The sequence below is a fragment of the Scleropages formosus genome, chromosome 17 (assembly GCF_900964775.1).
Source record: "Scleropages formosus chromosome 17, fSclFor1.1, whole genome shotgun sequence".
Lineage (NCBI taxonomy): Eukaryota > Metazoa > Chordata > Actinopteri > Osteoglossiformes > Osteoglossidae > Scleropages > Scleropages formosus.
Window position 1 is genome coordinate 5,823,562 of NC_041822.1, and position 20,454 is coordinate 5,844,015.

At 43.7% G+C, this 20,454-nt stretch overlaps 2 protein-coding genes across 5 annotated transcripts in view; both read right to left on the bottom strand.

The window, feature by feature from the left end:
* Positions 1–8,864, bottom strand: part of arb2a (ARB2 cotranscriptional regulator A) — a 128,624-nt gene extending 119,760 nt beyond the window's left edge. The window contains exons 1-4 of one of the 3 annotated variants that reach the window (XM_018759341.2): positions 8,787–8,864; positions 7,302–7,441; positions 5,848–5,949; positions 3,942–4,042 (exon numbers count right to left, since the gene is read on the bottom strand). In XM_018759341.2, the coding sequence (XP_018614857.1) occupies positions 3,942–4,042; positions 5,848–5,949; positions 7,302–7,401 (303 nt within the window). In that variant the 5' untranslated portion in view covers positions 7,402–7,441; positions 8,787–8,864. Of the gene's footprint in view, positions 1–3,941; positions 4,043–5,847; positions 5,950–7,301; positions 7,442–8,497; positions 8,593–8,786 lie in introns of those variants that run through there. The other 2 variants (XM_018759340.2, XM_018759339.2) reach the window with 2 other exon arrangements.
* Positions 8,865–9,921: 1,057 nt separating this feature from the next.
* kiaa0825 (KIAA0825 ortholog) overlaps positions 9,922–20,454 on the bottom strand; it is a 106,930-nt gene continuing 96,397 nt past the window's right edge. For both annotated transcript variants that reach the window (XM_029259389.1, XM_018759233.2), the window contains exon 20: positions 9,922–10,844. In XM_029259389.1, coding sequence (XP_029115222.1) covers positions 10,748–10,844 — 97 coding nt within the window. In that variant the 3' untranslated portion in view covers positions 9,922–10,747. The remainder of the gene's footprint in view (positions 10,845–20,454) is intronic.

Sequence of the window (20,454 nt, forward strand, 5' to 3'; positions counted from 1 at the left end):
GGTTTGTTCCTGATTTGTTCTCCCCATCCCAAGTGACTGAGGGCACATTTCAACTGCGTTGTTTCATGGTGAACACACATCTGGCTAGAGAAAACACATTCCAATCCGATGTGGTCCTTTTATAGCAAAAGGCAAAATTTCACGTGGGTAGCCATTTTTTCCCTCAAACCGATACTTAACCTGCATGAAATCAGGAGAGAATGTACACGTCAGTTATGGCACGCATGCTGAAACCAGCTGTAGAAACGCTGGTTTTTATCCAGCACTAGTCTTATCAGCTTTAACAGAGTTGAAAACCAGATACTTCATTCCAGGTATGGACTGTACCACTGCCTCCTATGGAGGTTCAGTTATTAAAAATGCTACTGATGTGACAAAGTGTAGAGCTACAATATGTGTGACTGATGTCAGCACACAGAATTAGTAAAACTTTTACCATGTGCAATTTGTGCCAGGTCAGATTAAGAAATATTCATACTGCACAACAGGAGGTTACACTGGAATTGATTTGAGCATCTTTGTTTTTTAAATGTATAATGACAGAAAGGTATAATTGAGTTGGAAAGCCTTTGTTAGCCAGAAATGCACAAGCTCACATATCCAGGCTGTGGAACATACTGGTCTAATGGTAGTCACACAGGGATCTGTTAACCTCCAACAACAGATGGGAGTCACAGAGGACTGGTTTAAAACAGCACGATCTGTAAGACTTTCTCACACACCGGGGAAAACATATGAGATGCAACAGGGAAAACAAAAAAGAAAGAAAAAAAAAAAATGAAGGACGAGTACAACTTTGACTGCATCTCTCCAGATTAATTCCACTGTATAAAGTGATGAACTGTAATATCAGGATGGGGGGAAAAAAAATAATCAACATACAGCCATCTGGCCAGTTCCTACTTCATTAGAATATTCTCTCTGTATTTGTCATTCCACAGATGCAAAAAAGGAGAGAAAAATCCCCATTTATTAACATCTTAATACACTTTAGACTGGATTAGAGCCAACACCTGACACCTATCTGGAAGGACAATCTCTTGCATTAACAAGTACAGTTTCCTGCAGAGCCCTGCATACATCGCCTTGTCACTCCGTTGACCTAACTAATGCAAGTGTGCTCCCAGCCACACACACATATGTATGTGCACAGACAAACATGCAGGCACAAGAAATGGTCACACACGGGCAGCCAAATGCATTTCTGCACACTTACATGCTTCTGTTTTTGCATGTGTGTGCATTCACATAACACATTAAAGGCAAAACGGAGAATAAGGTCCAGCGTTGAGAGACACAGACTTGGTGAAACGGATATAACTGCCATCCAACAGCCAGCAACTAAGAAAACACAGCTTTGAGTAACTAGTGAGCACTAGTAGATTAAAATGACACAGGAGTTTCTCACATGTGCTGTCAAGTATTTCTACACCAGCTCCCAGTCTTCGTGACAGATATTAAGATGGAGGAAGTAAAGATCAGAGAAGAACTCAGGCCTTACCTTTCTACTCATGGGAACAAACTCCTATGGTATGAGTGTGCATATTAAACTTAACCGATAGGTACATACACCTCACTATATTAATCAGCACTACAGCTATATTCTGAATGCTACGGTCACCTTTAAAGATGTTATTCCATAGATTGCCCATGTTCTCACGACAGACGAAATATTACTAAGAGCTTCTTTCAAAAATTGGTAGCGTGATATCTATGCAAGAAAAATGTTCTTTAGAGAGGGTAAACAGTATACTGCACCTGCCAAGATTTTGAATGTGCAGCTGTGTAATGTTGTTTGCTGTTTTTTTCATAGTGAAAGTAACAGCTTTAAATATTTATGCTCAATTATGTTTTTTTTTTTTTTTTTTAAATTCTTGAACTTGTGGCAAACACCAAGATACTGTCTTATAAGGCTAAAGAGACAAAGTCGAACAATTAAAACAAGCAGGCAATAGTGTGCCACAGCACTGCCAAAGAAATGAGTGCACTAAACATCTGGTGCCAAGATGACTCAATGGATGATCTGCACTCAATCTGGCTGTGTGACCCTAACCCCTGCGCAAAGACGAAGTCACGGAACAAAAAAAAAAAAAGGGAAATCAAATGGCTACATTCCAGGCATGAGGGTCACAGAGGTCAAGTTGATGAGGGTACATTCTGTGGTTCATGAAGGTCTCCTCAACGTTAATGCAAAGGAACCTCTTGGATTATATCACAATCTCCTTCAGCCCCCTGGCTTCTGAGCAAAAAAACTATGTAACCAAAAGTCATTCAAAGTATGTGTACTTCAAGCACTGTCCTTTTTGTTCTTTGCATTTGGGAATCTAGTGTTGAACAAATCCCAGCACTGCTGCGTTGGCCTCTGCTGAGCATTATATCGACGCCGAAACGAAATACAGACCATTCACAGCTTCGTCGCGAAAGATCAGCTTCATACAGTTTAACTACACAAAGTCCACACCTCTACTACCTGTGCCTTTTCAAACTATTGTCCAGGATAAAAAGTTTGATTGCTTCAGCAAAAAGATGGTATCCAATAGAAGGTTATACTGTACAAGCGGCATTAGTTTTGAGGCAATTGTTTCACAAGTATTTTTCACTTTGTCAAGAAACTGCCCTTCATCTGTTTTAATGAGTTCAGAAAGATTAAATGCTCCTCTTTGCGCTCAACTTTTTCCAAGCGCTTGTATCTCTGATTTCACATGCAAGAAAGAAAAGGTGATATTTCTCAAAGGAGATACTGGGATGAGAAATAACGAATATATGTATATTGTATAAAAAGAGTCAATCTTTTCTTTGAACATCAAAAGAATAAACAAAACAATTAAAGCAAATAGCAAGAAGCACATGAACAAAAAATGAATGTATTATGAGTAATGCATATTGCATGCTCTGAGACTGAATGAACCTGGCGTGAACTTTATACGTGAAGCTCTAATTCAGTGTTTTCCAAACCTCTCTTTGGGGAAGTGAAGCCATTCTGTATATTTGTTCTATTCAACTACCGGTAAACTTGATTCAGCTAATTGAGAGTTTGATGATTAGTTTGTTGTTTAAGTCAGGTATGTTGATGGTGTAACAGGACAAAGATTCAGAACGGCTGTGAGAGTCCCCAAAGATGGGCTTGGGAAAAACTGATCCAAATTCACACTAATCTCAGACCGTGTTCCTTCTAAAGTTGTGCCTAAATATACTGTACCATTCAAGCAGCTGTATACTCAGTAACAGCGGTTTGATCCTTCAGTAGATTTATATGACCGATCCCCCAGTACAACACACATGTTCAGCTTTTTAACCGTGACGGTGGCAGCAGGATTAATGGCTGCCTAACCGTGACGGTGTAAACGGCACAACCAAGGAAGGCTATAAATCACCGCAAACCAGGCATGGTCATGTGAAACATAATGCCGTTGTGCCAGGGACTGTGACACCAATAGAGAGGGTCCCAAAGAGAGGCAAGAGCAACACCCACTGTTGATTTAGCCAGGGAAACGATAAAGCCAGGGCCAAACAAGAGAGTTTGATCTCAGCATTCCGATCATATAGTAACACTGCTGGTCAGACATCACTGAAGAGGCATGCAACTTTATCACTGAGAAAAGGGAAGATTAGAAGCAAGGAAACTGTGAGTGTGTGCAAGAGTTTCTGTACTCAATTATGAAAGGTGCTGCTGTGTATTTGAGTGTGTGTATTTAATTACAACTTGGAATCTAATTTTGAAGTTATTAAAGCTGTTGTACAGGCACAAAATCAAAGACTCTGCCTTAACATTATAACATGATTACATTGCATGATTAGATAGCATACAGATGTTCACAACGTTTTTCTTTTTTCTACTTAAGTACTGAACGTGTCTGAACCCTGAAAACGTATTACTCTTAAAGCTAATGTCTATATTTACAATATATAAGCAACCACAAATCACTGAAAGAAAAACATACCTCTCCCAGCGCCTCATACCGTTTTTGGTTCCAGCGGTGTAAGTCCTCTCTGTAATTGAACACGAATGGCTCTCCCGTCTTTATATGCCTCAGCTGACCCTCTAAATGAAGAGGAAAAATATTTTTTCCATGTTTCCACGCAACATGAAGAGGGGGAGAGAGGATATGCAAGTCTGAAGATTCAGTATAAAAAATTAATGGTGAATTAAAGAAAAAGGTCAAGCAATAACTCAGAAGACTTTTCAGAACAGTTATATGGACCTTTGGAGTCTTCTTCTTCACTTTGCTTCGCCTGATACCTATAGCGGCAGTTCCCACACCACAAGAACTATCTAGCCTGCTCCACCTCAAGAGTAAGGCCTTTCAGTAAGAAAAAACAGTATTTAAAACTAAATTTCAGAAGAGACCCATAAAACCATGCCATTGTCTCAAGAAGGAGATGAAAACATCACTACTGGTGCATCTCACGTCTGAGCTGGGACATTCTGAGGACTCTCTGCATCAGGGCCAATTTGTGCTTTTATGCTGTTATAAGCATTTCATTTACATTTCTGAGGTTTTCTCTGACCTGAAACATTGCACACAAGGATTGAACACATCCAAAACCATTGCTCATTCCAAATGCACAAAATATTTAAGATACAGTACATGGTTTTGAGTGAGTAGTATGTAAGAGAAGAATGAAGAAAAGCAATTTGATGTCTCAGAGAGGTTTATTACCAACCAAAGCAGAAGCAAAAGTTAATATTTTCATATACAGTATATTAAAAAATGAGGCCATTTTTGTTCCTTTGACATGCATAATGAAACACAAAAGGGTGTTAAATTTAATTGTGACCTCTATGATTGCAAACACACCGCTAAAATGCTTAACATACACAGTTAACCCAAACAGCCCGAGGGACTGAGCTTTTCTCAATTATCCTGCAAAACCAAAACATCTTTGAAGATAAAAGATTGTTTAAGCCTTTCAAAATGCACCACTTACACGTGGTAACCATGCAATAAATCTTCAGCTGTTCACTCAATAAAAATTACACTATTTGCTTATATCATTAGTAGTTCAACAACATGTAATGTTAAAAGCTTGTTCATTCCTTGGAGATAGAGGGAGAAATTGGTTTGAAAAGGCAGCTGAACAAAAGTAGCTAAAGAAATCAATTATGCATTCATGGATGGGAGAAATGAAATCTTCTAAACAGCAGCGCCTAACAGAAGGAAGACAGGATTATAATGAAACTGAACATGCAATGAAAGTTCAGCTCCATCGCCTTCACAACACAGCCTCTCCAAGGAATATGCATTTCCAACTTTTTCCTTTTTTTCTGGATAATTAGCATGCTGTTCTAATTTCTTTAGCTTAATTAGGTGTACATAACCTTGGATTTCCAGTAATGAAGAAGCTGAGGGCTACCGTGATGAAGCCGTCAGCCTTATGATAAAAATAAAATGCCTGCATGAAACATGTAGGAAGTGTTTGTGTATTTTGCTTTTTTAAAAAAAAAAGAAAAAAAAAAACATCAATATAAAATACAAAAACAAACTGTGCTCAAGACTTTTAGAAAACAGCAAACCCAATGACTTTATAACATAGTTCCAGGCACCCATTTTTCACAGAATAATATATATAGTTCCCTTTTTTAAAGCTCCAGGTGTAATATATTCAGGACTAGCAACCAGGAAAGGCCCAGAGGAATCAGACAGAGGGTTATGCAAATCTCCCATCAGCATCCATGCAAGCATGAGCAGGCTACTGACAGCCTATGGCAGGTACACTGTGCAGTAATCTGAGAGGGAGTCCAGAGCCTCACTGACACAATTATGATTGATCTGACAGAAACTATCATCACATGATAGTGCCCACTTCACAAAGTAAACTGACAGAGGCATTCAGAGCCATACTTACGGTCATTGAAGGCATACTCAAATTCCTCTAGAGTCTTGGGGAAATCAAGAGGCGGCTCATCCTTCTTCATGAGCTCATCTAAGTCTATCCTTGAGAGCAAATCTAAATAAAGAGAACAGACAAAGGAGAAGGTCCAATTCACTAGCGCATTATAACGGCTCGGTCTTCTAAGAAACAACACAGACATATATTACAGCAGTTTTCACCTGTGTTGATCATCTCATAACATCAGATCTCAAAAAAAAAAAAAAATCCAGCAAACCTCCAGGATGTCTCCAAGAGCTCAAAAAAAATGTACTGGGCAAGTTCTTATACATGCATACTGTCAGAGCACTAAAAAGAAAAAGTGAGTTAAAAAAAAAAAAAGTGCAGAAATGAAGGGAGATGCTCAACGACAATGCGCAGGTGAGTCGTGTCTACAGAAAGGCAGTAACTGTGACTGACTGGCACCCAGGCAGAGACAGTAGTGCCCATCTGCCCACGAAGAACGCGCTGCCATATTCAATAAGGGCCAATGAAGATCCTGACGAACCGCCCGAATGCCTCTGTAAACTCCAGTCAGAAATGCTCACAAGCCGCATGTACACTAAACAGGAATGGCACCATAATGACGGGGAGAGCTGGCCAGACGAAGTGCTGGGCTGCATGCGGCTCTCCTTCCAACGCGTTGTCTTGTGGCTTTGGCAGGTCTCCTACTGTACGGGACCGCACTGTTCCCTGCCCAAGCTGGGCATTTGGAAGACACACATGAAACAACATGCTGACATTACTCCTTCACATCAGAAGACAAGGGGGGAATTTCAGTGTTTGTTTTAAAAAATGCCTGTACAAGTTTCCCACGAGTCCTTGACTGTTACAATGCCGAGTGCTGCATGATAAGGACAGGTAGTAATTCGAGACAAAGTTGTAACCTGGAGGTTGCACATTCAGGCTCTGCGTCGCTCCTGCTGCCACACTTCTGATCAGGGTATTTATCGAGAAGCAATACAGTAAAAAATAGCATCCTGTATACAAAGTGTCAGCTAAGAAATAAAGTAATTAGGCTCTGCGTTGTGAAGTAACCTGTCAAAGGATGTCTACTTGACTGGAGCATTTTAATGTACAAAATATGAGGGGGGGGGGGGGACTGTAAAACAAACTCATGTCAGCAGGTGGTGTAGCGGCTAGAGACGATCCCTTGCGCTCGATAAAGCCAAGTTCAAATCCCACCTCCTGCCATAGTACCTATAAGCAAAGTACTTACCCCGAATTAACGCGGAAAAAATAACCAAGCTGTATAAACAAGTAAAACACCGGATTCAGCTTTTGGAGACGAGTGTCCGCTAAATGGAAAAAATATCAGCGCTTACTTCTAACAGCGCAGTTCACCGGTGCCAATCGGTTTTAGCTCCAAGTTACAGGTATGACAGCCGAAAAAAATACCACAAGCAAGTGAATTAGTCCACGTTCTCTACCTTTGAGCGCTGTCGTCTTCTCCTTCTCTTCTTGAGCCCCAGGCTGTGCCATGTTCGTCCACAGAATTAACAACACATACAGATTGGGTGTCACAACCATCGATGTCCTTCTCCGCTCAGTCACTGCATGTTACCCTAAACTGATGGAGGACAGAAAATATAGTCACTGTTCGACGATAATTCCGTGCATTTTTTTCCCTGCGTGCCACAGCTGTGAACACATTTTTACATTAATGCAGGACCATGACATTTCTGATGAGAAAGTAAAGTAAAACAGACTCAGAGTGAAAATGCACTTGACCATTACAACAAGGCCCTGTGTTTGCACACAAGCGGACTATTTCAGTTAAACACGAGTGAACAAACAGACTGAGGCAGTGACCAGAGTGGTGTGCTTGTGGCACAGGAACAGAGTGTGAGCGATGACCTGGATGATAAGAGTCCACTGAAAGGACACTGAAGACAGGCAGGAGAAAGGGAGGAAAGCAGCTGTGCTGGACTCGACTCTGCCATTCATCCAGCCAGCGCGATGTGTGACGCCGGTTGCCAGCCGGGCTGGTGCCATTACACACAGCGTCCCACAGCTCGGTGTGTGTGTGTGTGGGTGGATGTGGACTCGCGCGGACACTTGCTGCTGGACAGGCTCGCGCGCGCCTCAGTCTCAGAGAGCAGCAGCAGCAGCAGGTGCACGCGCGGAAAACAAGTTGTTTTTGTTACGAGCCCACGACGGTCGGAGCACTTTTCCACCGGCTATCTCACAGTGGCGGAACACACGAAAAATAAGTGGCGCGCAGAGGCCCCTGTGCACCGAGCCCAGTCACCAGAGTGTCGACAGGGGTCGCAGGTCACGGTCGCTTCCGCCGCGCGGAAACGTAAGGCGGAGGCTAACGGTTAGCTAGCCAGTTGACGGTTAGCTAGGGAGCTAGCTAGCTAGCTGGCTAGCTAACTAGCATGCTAACAGACTAGCTAACTAGCTAGCTAGCTAGCTAGCTGGCTGGCTGGTTAGCCACTTCGCCAGCACAGAGGCGACACCGGGGGAGCAGCGCTCCACAAAGACCGAACCCCCCGTTACCGTTCGTGAGCGCGCCCCCGTCGCGCTCCCCTCCCCCCGCTGCGCGCGCCCGCGCACCGCGGCAACTCTGAGGCCACGCGCGACCCGTCCGCCCCGAGCATGCACGTCCGCGTCGCTCACGTACCATCCACAACCAGAAAGAGCAAAGAACACAAAACACGCCGCATCTCCGGCTCGCTTCGGAAAGAAACCCGAACAACAGGAAGGAAACGTGCCATAAGGGAAACGGAAGCGGCGAGCGCCGGGCACGCGACCGGCTGGATTTAAAAAGACAGCGCCGCCGCCGAGCCGTCCTGTCTTTGCGAGAAACAGTAGCTCAAGGAAAGCGGACTGTGCCTTTTCACAGGAGAGAAGCAGTATTTTTTTTTAAAGTGGAAATTGTAAAAATTACAACGGCGCGTCAGTTTTAATACCGTTATGACCGCACAACTTCTTTGCGCTAGGAAACTTGGTGGCGGCACAGTGTGGAAACTGACGCAAGAATCATGTTTACAATAAATTTTTTGTTAGTAACATTTCCACACACACACACACACTGTGACCCGTGCATCGTGCACGTTCCCCCTGCCTCCGCACCACCACGACAAAGCGCGCCCCCCCTGTAATGAAAGCGAAAGTGAAACATTGTGTAACTTCTTAGACGCAACACGAACAGCGGGAGCGCGTTTTGCTGCACCGTCGTCACTCATGGCACTATATTCCCGATTGACTCCCTTAAATTATGGTGTTTTGCGAAATAGATCATAGGAAAACATTCCACTAGTGACGAGACCTTCTTACTCCTGTCACTTGCAGGTTTCATATTAACGTAGAGTTTGGGAGAAGAAAGGTACCAGCTTCTCTCATTCTCGTTTCTCCTGCGTTTTTATTTTCGTAGCATTTTTGAAACCACAATAATTCCAGTTATTCTGTGTACTATTAATTTTGCTAAGAGTTTACTGTTCACAGCTTGCGAAGAACGAATAAATTTAGGCCAAGTTTCCATCACTAAATTAACCAGGTCAAAAAAGTGGCACTGACCAGGTATACTTCAGTGTCTAAATAAACTATATCCTTGTGAAATTCTGTGGAATGTTTTTTTTTTTTTTGTACATTAAACCTTTTACTAACAATTATACAAGACGAACATGGGTTGAATCCCACTCAGTCTATGTGGCATGTTCTCCTTGTGTCTGTGTGGGTTTCCTTCAGGTGCTCTGGTTTCCTCCCACATTCCAAAGACATGCAGTTCAGGTGAATTGGTGACACCAGATTGCTCACAGTGTGTCTCTCTGCGTGTTTCACTGGTGTGTAAATGTGTGACTCATTATACGTAGTGTCTCTGGCATAGTACGTCACCCTGGGTGAAAAGGTGTGGGCTGACTGCATGGTCTTCATGGTGTTGGAAGTTATTTTGGAGGAAGGTATCTGCTAAATGAAGAAATGTAAATATGACTTCAGACTCAAAAATGTACACTTTTTAGGTTTTTGCATCATTTCATGAAAATGAACACACCTAAACCCGTACTTCAGAATTTAATAATAAATTCAAAATACAAGATGCTTGCAGAATAGAAACAACAAAATGGGATCAGATGAAAATCCAAATAATGGTTCTTAAAATCTCTAGTTTTCAGGTCCAGTAATAAAAGTAATAATAAATTATAACAACAAATGAATGTATAATACATTATAGTGCAGTGCTGCAAGCTAGACAACCAATCAATAAAGCCAAAAAGGTGAAATACAAGCGGAGTGTATATTTTATGGCTGGACACAGACTTAGCAGTCAGCAATATAAGACAAAATGTTGAGAGAATTTTCATTCCAATTCATGTTTTTGTCCCTTCTTCAAACAGTGATAGATAATCATAAAGTTATATTTTTATATTGAGAATACTTAATTTAAAAAATTGCCGTACAAAACATTTCTTACAGGAAAAACTGTACTTTTAAAACAGATCTTGGAGCATGTTGGTTCAGCATTGTTTGCTTTGAATAGACACGAGGAGAAATGAAAGCCTTAAACAATGACACTCAGAGACTGATGGGGGGGACTGTCACAAACACGTTTGAAACTAAACATGCTATTACGATTGTAATTTATTCAGACAAAGAAAACACAACAAAAATGCAAGACTGTGAAACAAAAATTTAAAAACACACACAAAAGATAATGGAAGCAGCGTAGCCTTTACTCGACAGACGAATAACCGAAGAATCGTTTCGTGTACAGGACTAGATATTTGTTATTTCTCATTGTACTGCCTTCACCTCCACTGAAAATACCAGTTTTACAAAAAAAGCTATGTCACAAGTAAGAAATTTATGTGAAATACATTTTTAATTTCATATGTTTGCTGCCGTCTGGCGGAGCAGCTTCCAGGTTCCAGCCCTATGATCCTGAGCTCGTGTTGAAATAGGCCTTGTGTAAGTGATCCACCAGAGTTTTCTCTTCATCTTCAAGTGGAGCAGCATCCTGCATTTCCCACCTGAAATGCAAAGACAGAACTGTGTTAGTGCTATCCCTTCATCACCCCATTACTACAACGCGCAGACCGTATCTCTCTGAAAAACCCACTATTTTGAGATTCTGCAAGGAGTTCAACATGGAGATCAAGTGCAGAATGCTTTTGTTCCCACATCACAAAATCACTGTGCTCACAATCAGCTTCCAAAGAAACAGTCTTCTCCTGCATTCCCCTTGATTCTCTTCTTTGTGTTACATTTACACTGTTCAATTCATATTAAATTTATCCAAATCAATATTTTTTCTGCCTATATGGAAAATAAGACTCACAGTTATATTTTCTGGAATGCATCACCAAAAAGTCTCATTACAGAATTCTTGCCATTCATTTGTTGCTGATGTTGATACTGTTATATAATTATTATATAAATATTATTAGCGTACTGTTGAAAAGCAACATACCATTTTGTATTTTTTTTTAATAATTGGTTGCTATTGAGTTGAACTCCGGCAAAGCTAAAAGAGTCATACAGCTTAGTTTCACGCTTGTATCTATTTATCCGGGCAATTTTTTTAACGAAGCCAATCCAGTCTCGTGTTGGAACCCAACATGTGGATAAGTGTTGGAACCTTAAATTTACTTTTTAATACATCAATGGTTTCCGAAGTGGTAGACAAAGAGTAATCAGGGGGGTTTTGTCAACCAAAGTACATGTTAGAGGATGTGAGTTTTCAGCCCACAAAAAAGATGTTTAACAGGGAAAAAAGGACAAGAAACAAGCCTTGTGACTTACTGACCAAGACTGCCATAGGTACCTCAAATCTCAGCATGACTTTAGCAAATGTTCTGCCATTTCACAACTTTTCAGAGCCAGAAAGACACAAGGCAAGACATAACATACACGTAACTGTAGTTGCAATATTTTCAGAGGTTGACAGTAATGAAGAAGCTACGTTATTTATCAGCTGTAGTTTTCAGGGACAGACAGGAAAGGCAAAAAATAAGAAGATAAGTTGTCCTATCAGGAGACAGCACTAGTCTAAAGTGTACGTGGGTGGACTGGACAGCACTTGTATGGGGTGAACTGGGCACAAGAGTGAAAGCAAAGGAAGCCACATGCATTCGAAATCTCCGCAAAGAGCTGGGAAAACATGTCGCCTCATTTCCTGCTCAAGCTTGTTCATTGAATCACTTGTGAAATAACTAATTTCCTGCACACTTTTACTCACACTTTTGACTGGTACGGTACACGAAAAGGCTTCAAGGAGGACTTGAGTTTTCCAGATGGGTGGAAACAGTTCCCATGATCTTTGAAATCCATGAACGGGGTTTCATGTGTTCTTTTTTACATGGTCTGTCCAGCGGGTATAGTGAAGAGATCCACTGCCTCGGAGAGGTACCGATGTGGACATCCAAGCAATGACAGTATGATCAATCTCATGCACACACACGCACACACACACACTGTCCGAAACCGCTTGTCCCAAGCGGGGTCACGGCAAACCGGAGCCTAACCCAGCAACGCAGGGCGCAAGGCTGGAGGGGGAGAGGACACACCCAGGACGGGACGCCAGTCGACTGCAAGGCACCCCGAGTACGACTCGAACCCAAGACCCGCCAGAGACCAGGACCCGGCCAAACCCGCTACGGCACTGCTCCCCCAACACGATCGATTTTATTTGCAAAACTTTAGAGATACAGTGCAGGAGATCAGAACGGATCATGTTGCACAAGCCTGTGGGTACCGAGGGAAATTTAAACAACTTCACTTCCCTCAATAGCATGATGGCAAATTCCTTTTTATACATGTTACGTGTAAAATAGATCAATCTTTTTGTTACAGTCAACACCAAAATCCAAAGTAAGGTATCAGGGTGTCATTCCACTAGAGTGGAGGAAATGAGTTTGAAATTTAATGGAAAGGTTATACTGCAAGAACCCAGAATGATCTGTAGCCGAACAGCGTCAGCTGAGACTTTCAAACAGCTTTCAACCTTCACTTTGCTCCGTGCCAGCTGGGGTTCAGCCTGTAATGTAGGGCCAGCGAAGTCAGGCAACAGACACAAGAGGCCATCAGTGTGCGGAACGGCACCGGCGGGCGCTGAACCCGACGCTTTGATGCTTTGAGTGGTAATTTTAGTACATTTTGGCGAAATTTCAGCCCGACCGCTAGTTCTGGTCAGGTTTGCATGGAGTTCAGCCCCAAGTTTTCATAACACGATGTCTCCGCTCTTGGACGGGCCATCAAAACGCCACACGTGGGAAAAGAGTATTTAATGGTAAGAGATTTCCCCGCGCCGCTGGATTCAACCAAGCAGTATTTTTTATCGCACAAGAAAGCTGTGTCTTCAAACAAGACAACGGAGACTAATCATATATCTGAGAGGAAAGCATTCCGCTATTATAGGTTGTGTTCTGCGCATACAAAGAAGCGGGTCCCTCTGCGAGCACTTTGATGGAGTTTCTGCTTCAGTCAATGTGCATCTTGTTACATTAGACAACCCCTTTCCCATCCGCCCCAGACTGTCACCGCAGTAATTACCTTCTATACGGAGAGGATTTGTTTATGTAAATATATGTGGCTCGCATGAAAGGCCCATCTCTGGCACGTCGCTCCTATCGCGTCGAGTGAGGCGGCTTTCTCCCGGCGCGGCGAGCTTGGGTGGCAGTCGATGGGGCGGGGGGGGGGGGGCATATTTCGCCTCCCCACGCTCGCACCAGGCCAACCACTTCCACCGCTTCTCAAGCTGCCATTTTAACTCCAAGGGCTGGATTTGCCCGAGAGGGTCACTACATAAAAAAAAAACGTTAGAAAAAATCCAATCGCTGCACTTTATCATCTGTAGTCAGTCATTATTTAAAACCAACAAACAAATAACAAGAACAAGAAAAACATAATATTTACAAATGTCACGGGCGTGCGAGATGGGGAGGGGAAGAGCGGTGAAGGTTTTTCAATGTTTAATTTTCAAATAGGATTAAGCAGAATGACATTTAGCTGAAGGTTACTCGCTCAGCGGACCCATGTATTGTCTTGGCCGATATTGATATTCAGGAAGCAGCCCGCTTGTCAGCGGGACAAACAGAGTTGATAAATGAGAAGCCTATCCACAGGAAGGTGTTAAGTGCAAATTTGAAAGCGGAGGGGGGAAAACCAATAAGGCACAAGAGCACTGTTGCAGTGTACATAACAGCTTCCATGTTAGTTATCGGAGACTCTCAGCACAGCGACTGTCAAACAAAGTCCCACATGGAGCGTAACATTTCATTCTGTAACTCCCTATCATCTTTGCCAATTCTTAGCCATACCTTATCATTCTTCTATTGTAAGCACTTAGGTAATCCATAAACTTTGCTGTGATTTATGAAGAGAGCGGCACAGAGTGACACGGCAGCTATTTAATGTTAGGTTCTTGCTTTGGGTCGAACAGAAAAAGGTACACCTTGTGACAACAGAAGCCTTCGTGAACGTGGGTGTTTTGTCAGTAAGCTGCCGTAAGCCTCTCGATTGTTTCACTTGTAAAGAATAGGATAAAATGACGCGGGGACACAATACATTCGGATTATAAGAATTTACCGTTGGAATTTAGCTTTCCTGTCCCTTCTTATCGGGACCCCGGCGCTTTGCCGCGCTCGTAAGTTCCGAGTTCTTCATTGTCGGGCTTTCGCTGGATAAGCCCCGCTCTTTGGCAGAATAAACTTTTAGCGAACAGGGGCAGTTGCTAAAGATAAACGTTTAATCCACTCAACCTTTGGTGTGGTTACTTATATTTCCAGAATAAAAGCAGTACTGTACTTCCTGACCTGGCCCTGATTATTCCTGCAGTTCTGCTCTAATGCATGAAGTCATTATAACTTGCAGAGGATTTATGAAATAAGATTATTTGGTTTTGAGGTGCCCTAATCAGATACACATCCTAGATTTCTCAGAAGCCAACTAAACTACTAATCAAGCCCCGATGGCCAGGGATGCAAGTCAGATAAACCATTATGGGACCATTTATCAGCATGAATATGCAGGGCAAGGCTTTGATCATTTGCATTTTACATTCAAGGGTCATGCTGTAGATTGAGATGCTCAGCCTATAAACCATGTACTGTATTTCCCCAGCAGACGTTTAGCGCGCGATCAAAATCAGGCCACTCAATTGCAACACCACACTCGACACTTGCGAGCAAATCCGCATCCCGTCTCACTTTCCATTAGGAGGGAAGCGGCCGAGATCGTGCTTTGATTGGCGGTCGGCAGGCTGTGAAGATGACGAGAAGGAGGAGAAGAAGAAGGAGAAGAAGAAGAAGAAGAAGAAGAAGAAGAAGAAGAAGAAAAAAAAACAGAAAAACCCAGCCGGCCCATATTACCAGCTGTCAGCGGTGGAGTGGTTTTCCTTACCAGCCTGTTCACACTATGTTAGGTGCCAGTGCACTCTCAGACAGGTACCTGTGTTTGCTTAAAAGTGCTCCTTTCAAACAAAGAGTGACACCCTGTAAGACAGAGTGCAGGATCGGAGCAACAAGTGCCTAATCAGGCCCTTGCATAGGCTTAGCACTTCAAGGATCCATCATAACCCCAACCAAAATATTTAAAGTGGTAAACTTTACAAAGGTCAAGGCTTTCCGTTCATGCCAAGTAGAGACGTGACAAGGGGGGAGAGCTCGGTACAGCTTCAGCCGCTGCACGTCAAGGACTTTGAAGCCGCCTTTCATTTGCTTCCACGTTCAGCTTCTCGGCTACAAGTTCAGCATTTACGTCGCACGCTAATGAAACGGTACGCAATAAAAGGTTTTTACCTAGCAGCCTTCGCATTAATGTTAACAGATGTGCACGGCACCCGGGTTGACACGTTCAACATTGCGTTACGTGTTTACCTCAGCGGATTGCCCCCCGCGAACGGCACTCTAGGCCCGGAAGCCACTAATAGTGTGGAAATTGACAAGTTCCCCCACAAATGACATATCATTCCACAAGTGATTCCGAAGTGTTGCTCATGCAGTGTTTAGGGGGCCGGCAGCGTGGAAGGCTCACCCTGGCACACAGGAGCGGTGCCTCAGAGGTGTCAGAGGCGCTGGCGTTTGACGGCCATTAAAAACACGGGCGCCGGTTCCCGGCCTAAGGCCTGTCTCTGCCCCGTGGCAGCGAGAGAGGAGGCCTGTCGAGCAGCCGCACTGACAGCAAGGCAGCGCAACAGAAGGCCCGTCGCGTGGGCCCCCACACCAGGTCTGTGTCACAGCTTGGCAGAGGATGGCTGAGGTGCACGGGCAATCAAAGAGGGCCTTCGGGCGTCAGCACCCTGCACAGCTGCTCGGAGCGAGAAGACTGTATGAATAACGACTATTACTCAGGTTGAAGAGCCTGACAGGTACAGGCAGAGTAAAGGTCATTTCTGAGTTTAATTGGAATTGATCGGTTACCTCAGATTCAATTCCTGTATCAGAGTTGCCAGTACATGTGGGGCAGGAATTAGAAATCACCAAAGTGAACGGTGGGAAATTTCAATTGATTCCCAACAATTCTTCCAAAGAGGAAGGCGTGCGCAACGTAAAAGATAACCGACTGGTTTATAGACGTGACAAGTGCTCGAGTGCAATGAGCTCTTGTCTCTCGGGAGTATAAGTAGCAGCAGGTAGGGTAATGGTTGGAGCTGCCACCTTGCGCTTCAAGAACGTAGGTTCAAATCCCTCCTCTGGCTGTAGCGCCCTTGAGCAAGGTGTTTACACCGCACTGATACGGTAAAAATTATCCAGCTCTATAAACGGATACATCAGCTGAACAATGCAGGTCTCTTGGGCAGAAAGCATTAGTTAAGTAAATGTACAAAAGGGGTGTTAATCAAATTGTCAAAAAGGTTGACATACATGTATAATGTCAATGCCATTGAGACAGAAACTCCCTGACTATTTAGGGAGAAGGTTTCAGCGGATGGGGGCACGGTGGCGCACTGGGTTTGGCCGGGTCCTGCTTCTGGGTGTGTCCTCTAGCCTTGCGCTCCGTGTTGCTGGGTTAGGCTCTGGTTTGCCATGACCCCGCTTGGGACAAGAGGATTCAGACTGTGTGTGTTTCAGTGAACAGTGCCTTTGGATTGGCAAAGTGGGGTGGTGATCCCTACCTTTAAGAAAGGGCACCAGAGAGTGTGTGCCAACTATTGGGGTATCACACTTATCACACTTCTCGGCCTCCCTGGGAAAATCTATACCAGGGTGCTGTAAATGAGGCTCCGGCCAATAGTTGAATCTCAGATTGAAGAGGAACAATGTGGATTCCGTCCTGGCCACGGAACAGTGGACCAGCTTTTTACCCTCTCACAGATAATTAAGGGGGCATGGGAGTTCACTAATCCAGTCTACATGTGTTTTGTGGACTTGGAGAAGGCCTACGACTGTGTTCCCCTAGAATGTCTAAGCAGTCAAGAAAACGGATGGATGGTTTCGGTGGACCAGAGCCAAATATAAGTATGATATCATCCAAATCGATTACATCGAGAGCACCACAAATACAAGTATCTTACTATTCACATGGGAATTTGCTAAGAAATACTGCACTTGCTTGGATGCAGGTTATGCTTTTTGGGCAGCTTTGATTGTTTAATACTGGCGAATATGATTTGTATGCAGAAGTCTGTATTTCAGTAATTTGTCAATGTGAGAAACCAAACAAGGTATATTGACATGCCAATCATCTACATGGACACCCTATCTTGAAAATACCCTGAATACATCACCCTGGGCATGCCTCTTTGCATACCATTCCTTCTGGGTTCCGGCATGCGGTAAACCACAGAAAATGATCATTCTCTTTTGTTCAGCATAGTATCCCTCACCTGAGGTGCGTGATTCACTTGATTGGGCCACAAAGCTCTAGAACTGCCAACGACAGAGCTCCTCAGCGGAGAGACGGAGGGGCTGCATGCTCAGTGCTCGCTGCTACACCTTCCGAATTCAAGCCGCAGAATGAAGAAATAAGGTCGAGGAGGAAAGCAATGATGAGTGTGATCAAAGGCCACAGCCAGATCTGCGAGTGCCGCTTGAAACAGCGCACAGGACTCCATCCGTGTTGCAACTTTAAACTCCAAACCCCAGCACTGATGGTGCCCACGGATCAGAGGACACACTGGAGACCACAGCGCCGTCTCTAAAAATACGACCGTGTTCAGAACGGGTCCAGGGGCACCGACAGGGTTATGACACCTGTATTTCTCCAGAAACTGATTTTGGCAAGCAGACAGAAAGGCCAGGGTCACCTTCTCGATCTGCCCTGGATGATGTGTGCGGGCGTGATCTCCATGGGCGAACTACATCCGCATGCCTGTCATTATTCCCCTTTAAAAAGGACCTATGGCGCTCTGCTTGGGAAGACGGAGTGTTGCACACTGGAACGTGTTTGCTTTAGACTCCAAGTGCCTAGTTCTGCTGGGACGTGAACATGGTTTTGACAATGATTTGTTATTAGTCATGCGTATTACGGTTTCTCGTCTCGATTTCTGCCATTTGAAAGCAAGAACACCTTCCTAATATCAACCCTAACTTTTATTGCAGCTCTGACCCAAATCCAAGCACGTCATCTTCACTTTATGAGTGTCACACTAGGATAAAAAGGCAAATATCCTCCTTAGGTGAACTCGAAAATTTGTGTTACTGTGCACAATAGCTTGTCAAAAGTGAGTTCATCTGATGGAAACACACGCTCCATATTACACACGGTAATTCAGGTTAAGCTTCTACGAAGAGAGGGCTGAAGTGGATGGCAGAGGTGATCCTGGGCGACTGTATTAGCTTACGTACTTCAAGTTTCCTGTGCAATTAAATGGGCTGTTTCTAGGTCTCAAATGTTCTCAGAAGTCAGTTAATGAAAGTTTGTGCAAATTTGCTATGGCTTAATTAATGAATAATTTAGGCCACATTCTTAATTAATGAAGACATCTCCATATTGATTTGATAAGTTCGCCTACTGCGCCTACATTCATTTATATTGAGCTTTTGATATGCAATACGAGCTGCTTCTTTTGGTGGTATTGAAACAAGATCTATTATTTTATGAAGGCACAAACACAAAAAAACATGCTGATTAAAAATCACACTTTTGATTGTTAGAGATTGTTAGAGCAGCATTATCGTAGACAGGTGTCTAATTTGTGACATTCTGGTCCAGCCCAAAGACTGTATTACTTATTACTCTCATCTGGTCATTAACTTTACCTTGGTAAAGTACAAGTGCACACAAGATTGAGTTTGCATGTTCTCCCCATGTCTGTGTGGGTTTCCTCCCACAGTCCAAAGACATGCTGTTGAGGTTCCCCCATAGTGTGTGAGTGACAGAGTGAGAGAGAGTGTGTGTTCCACTGATGTATAGATGAGTGACCCAGTGTAAGTAGTGTATCTAGCAGTGTAAGTCACCGCGGTGAATAAGGTGTGTGGGCTCGTAACACTACAGAGTTCATTGGAAGTCGCTTCGGAGAAAAGCGTCTGCAGAAAACTAGATGTAAATGTGATGCAAATGTAACAAAACCGCAACATCGTATGTCCTTAGTGGTCTCGGCCGAGGCGCCTCGGTCCATATCGCTAAATCCGGGTGATCACCTCTGCGCAGTCATACTATTTGCTCCCATTTGACATTGCTGCGAACGCCAATCTCCCATCCTGTGTGCTTTCTGGCTCAACGTAGGGAAGTTCGACTGCACCCCACCCCTCCCCTCCCCTCCCCTCCCCTCGGCACCCCCATGACAGCCATTGTCTTGTAGCAGAGACTCTACTAGCAGAAACGTATAACCTACACGAAGCTTTCAGAGCAGCAGGCGGTGGTCCGCCACGGAAGACGCGTGCATTTTAATATCATTTTAATTCACGCATCTGCGCAAGCAAATCCCCGCAATATACGGTAATGAGCAGGAGCAGCCAACACCTGCTGATGGCTTGCGTGAGCCTCCAGGTCCTTAAGATCAAACAGGCACGCAGAGGCAATCTGTCTTCGCTGACAGGGCAGGGCAAAATAAAGCCTGCAATATGACAGTTCTTATTTTACCACCGAGGCCTCGCCGACATTGGAAGTCACCCCCAGAGCAAGCGCAACTCATATCCAGATCCCTTCTCCGCTGGAATGCAGGGCCCCAAAACTCAATATAAATAAAGCAGAGCATATAAATTAATCAACAAAGATTGATACTTACAAACAGACACCTACTGTAGCTTGTTCTCATACTAGTAACTCATTCCCCGTTGAACGGGGAACAAAAAAGACGCATCGCGATTTCACCTAGATACGCTTCCAAAACGTAGAATATCATTTATTCAACAGTTGTTTTTTCGGTTATGCATATTTTAAGTGTAAAACACACTCAGATGAGTCACTCGCTAGAGACACAAAAATGAAAAGTGACATGCAGGCCTCTCTCGAATAAGAAGCTGCAGGCACACGTTTGTACAAATCTTCCCGAAGATATTTTCATTGAAAAGATTAATTATCCGATTCATTCTGTACAAACGCATATTAATAATTCATTAAGGGGCTTTTGAAGAAATATGTTCCAATGGAACGTGATCCATTTCGATTTAAAATCATTTGCATGTTAATTGGGGTACAGTCACTGCCACATCACACTTCGGCGGGAGTCTCGTCTTCTGACAGCGCTCCTCCTTCAGA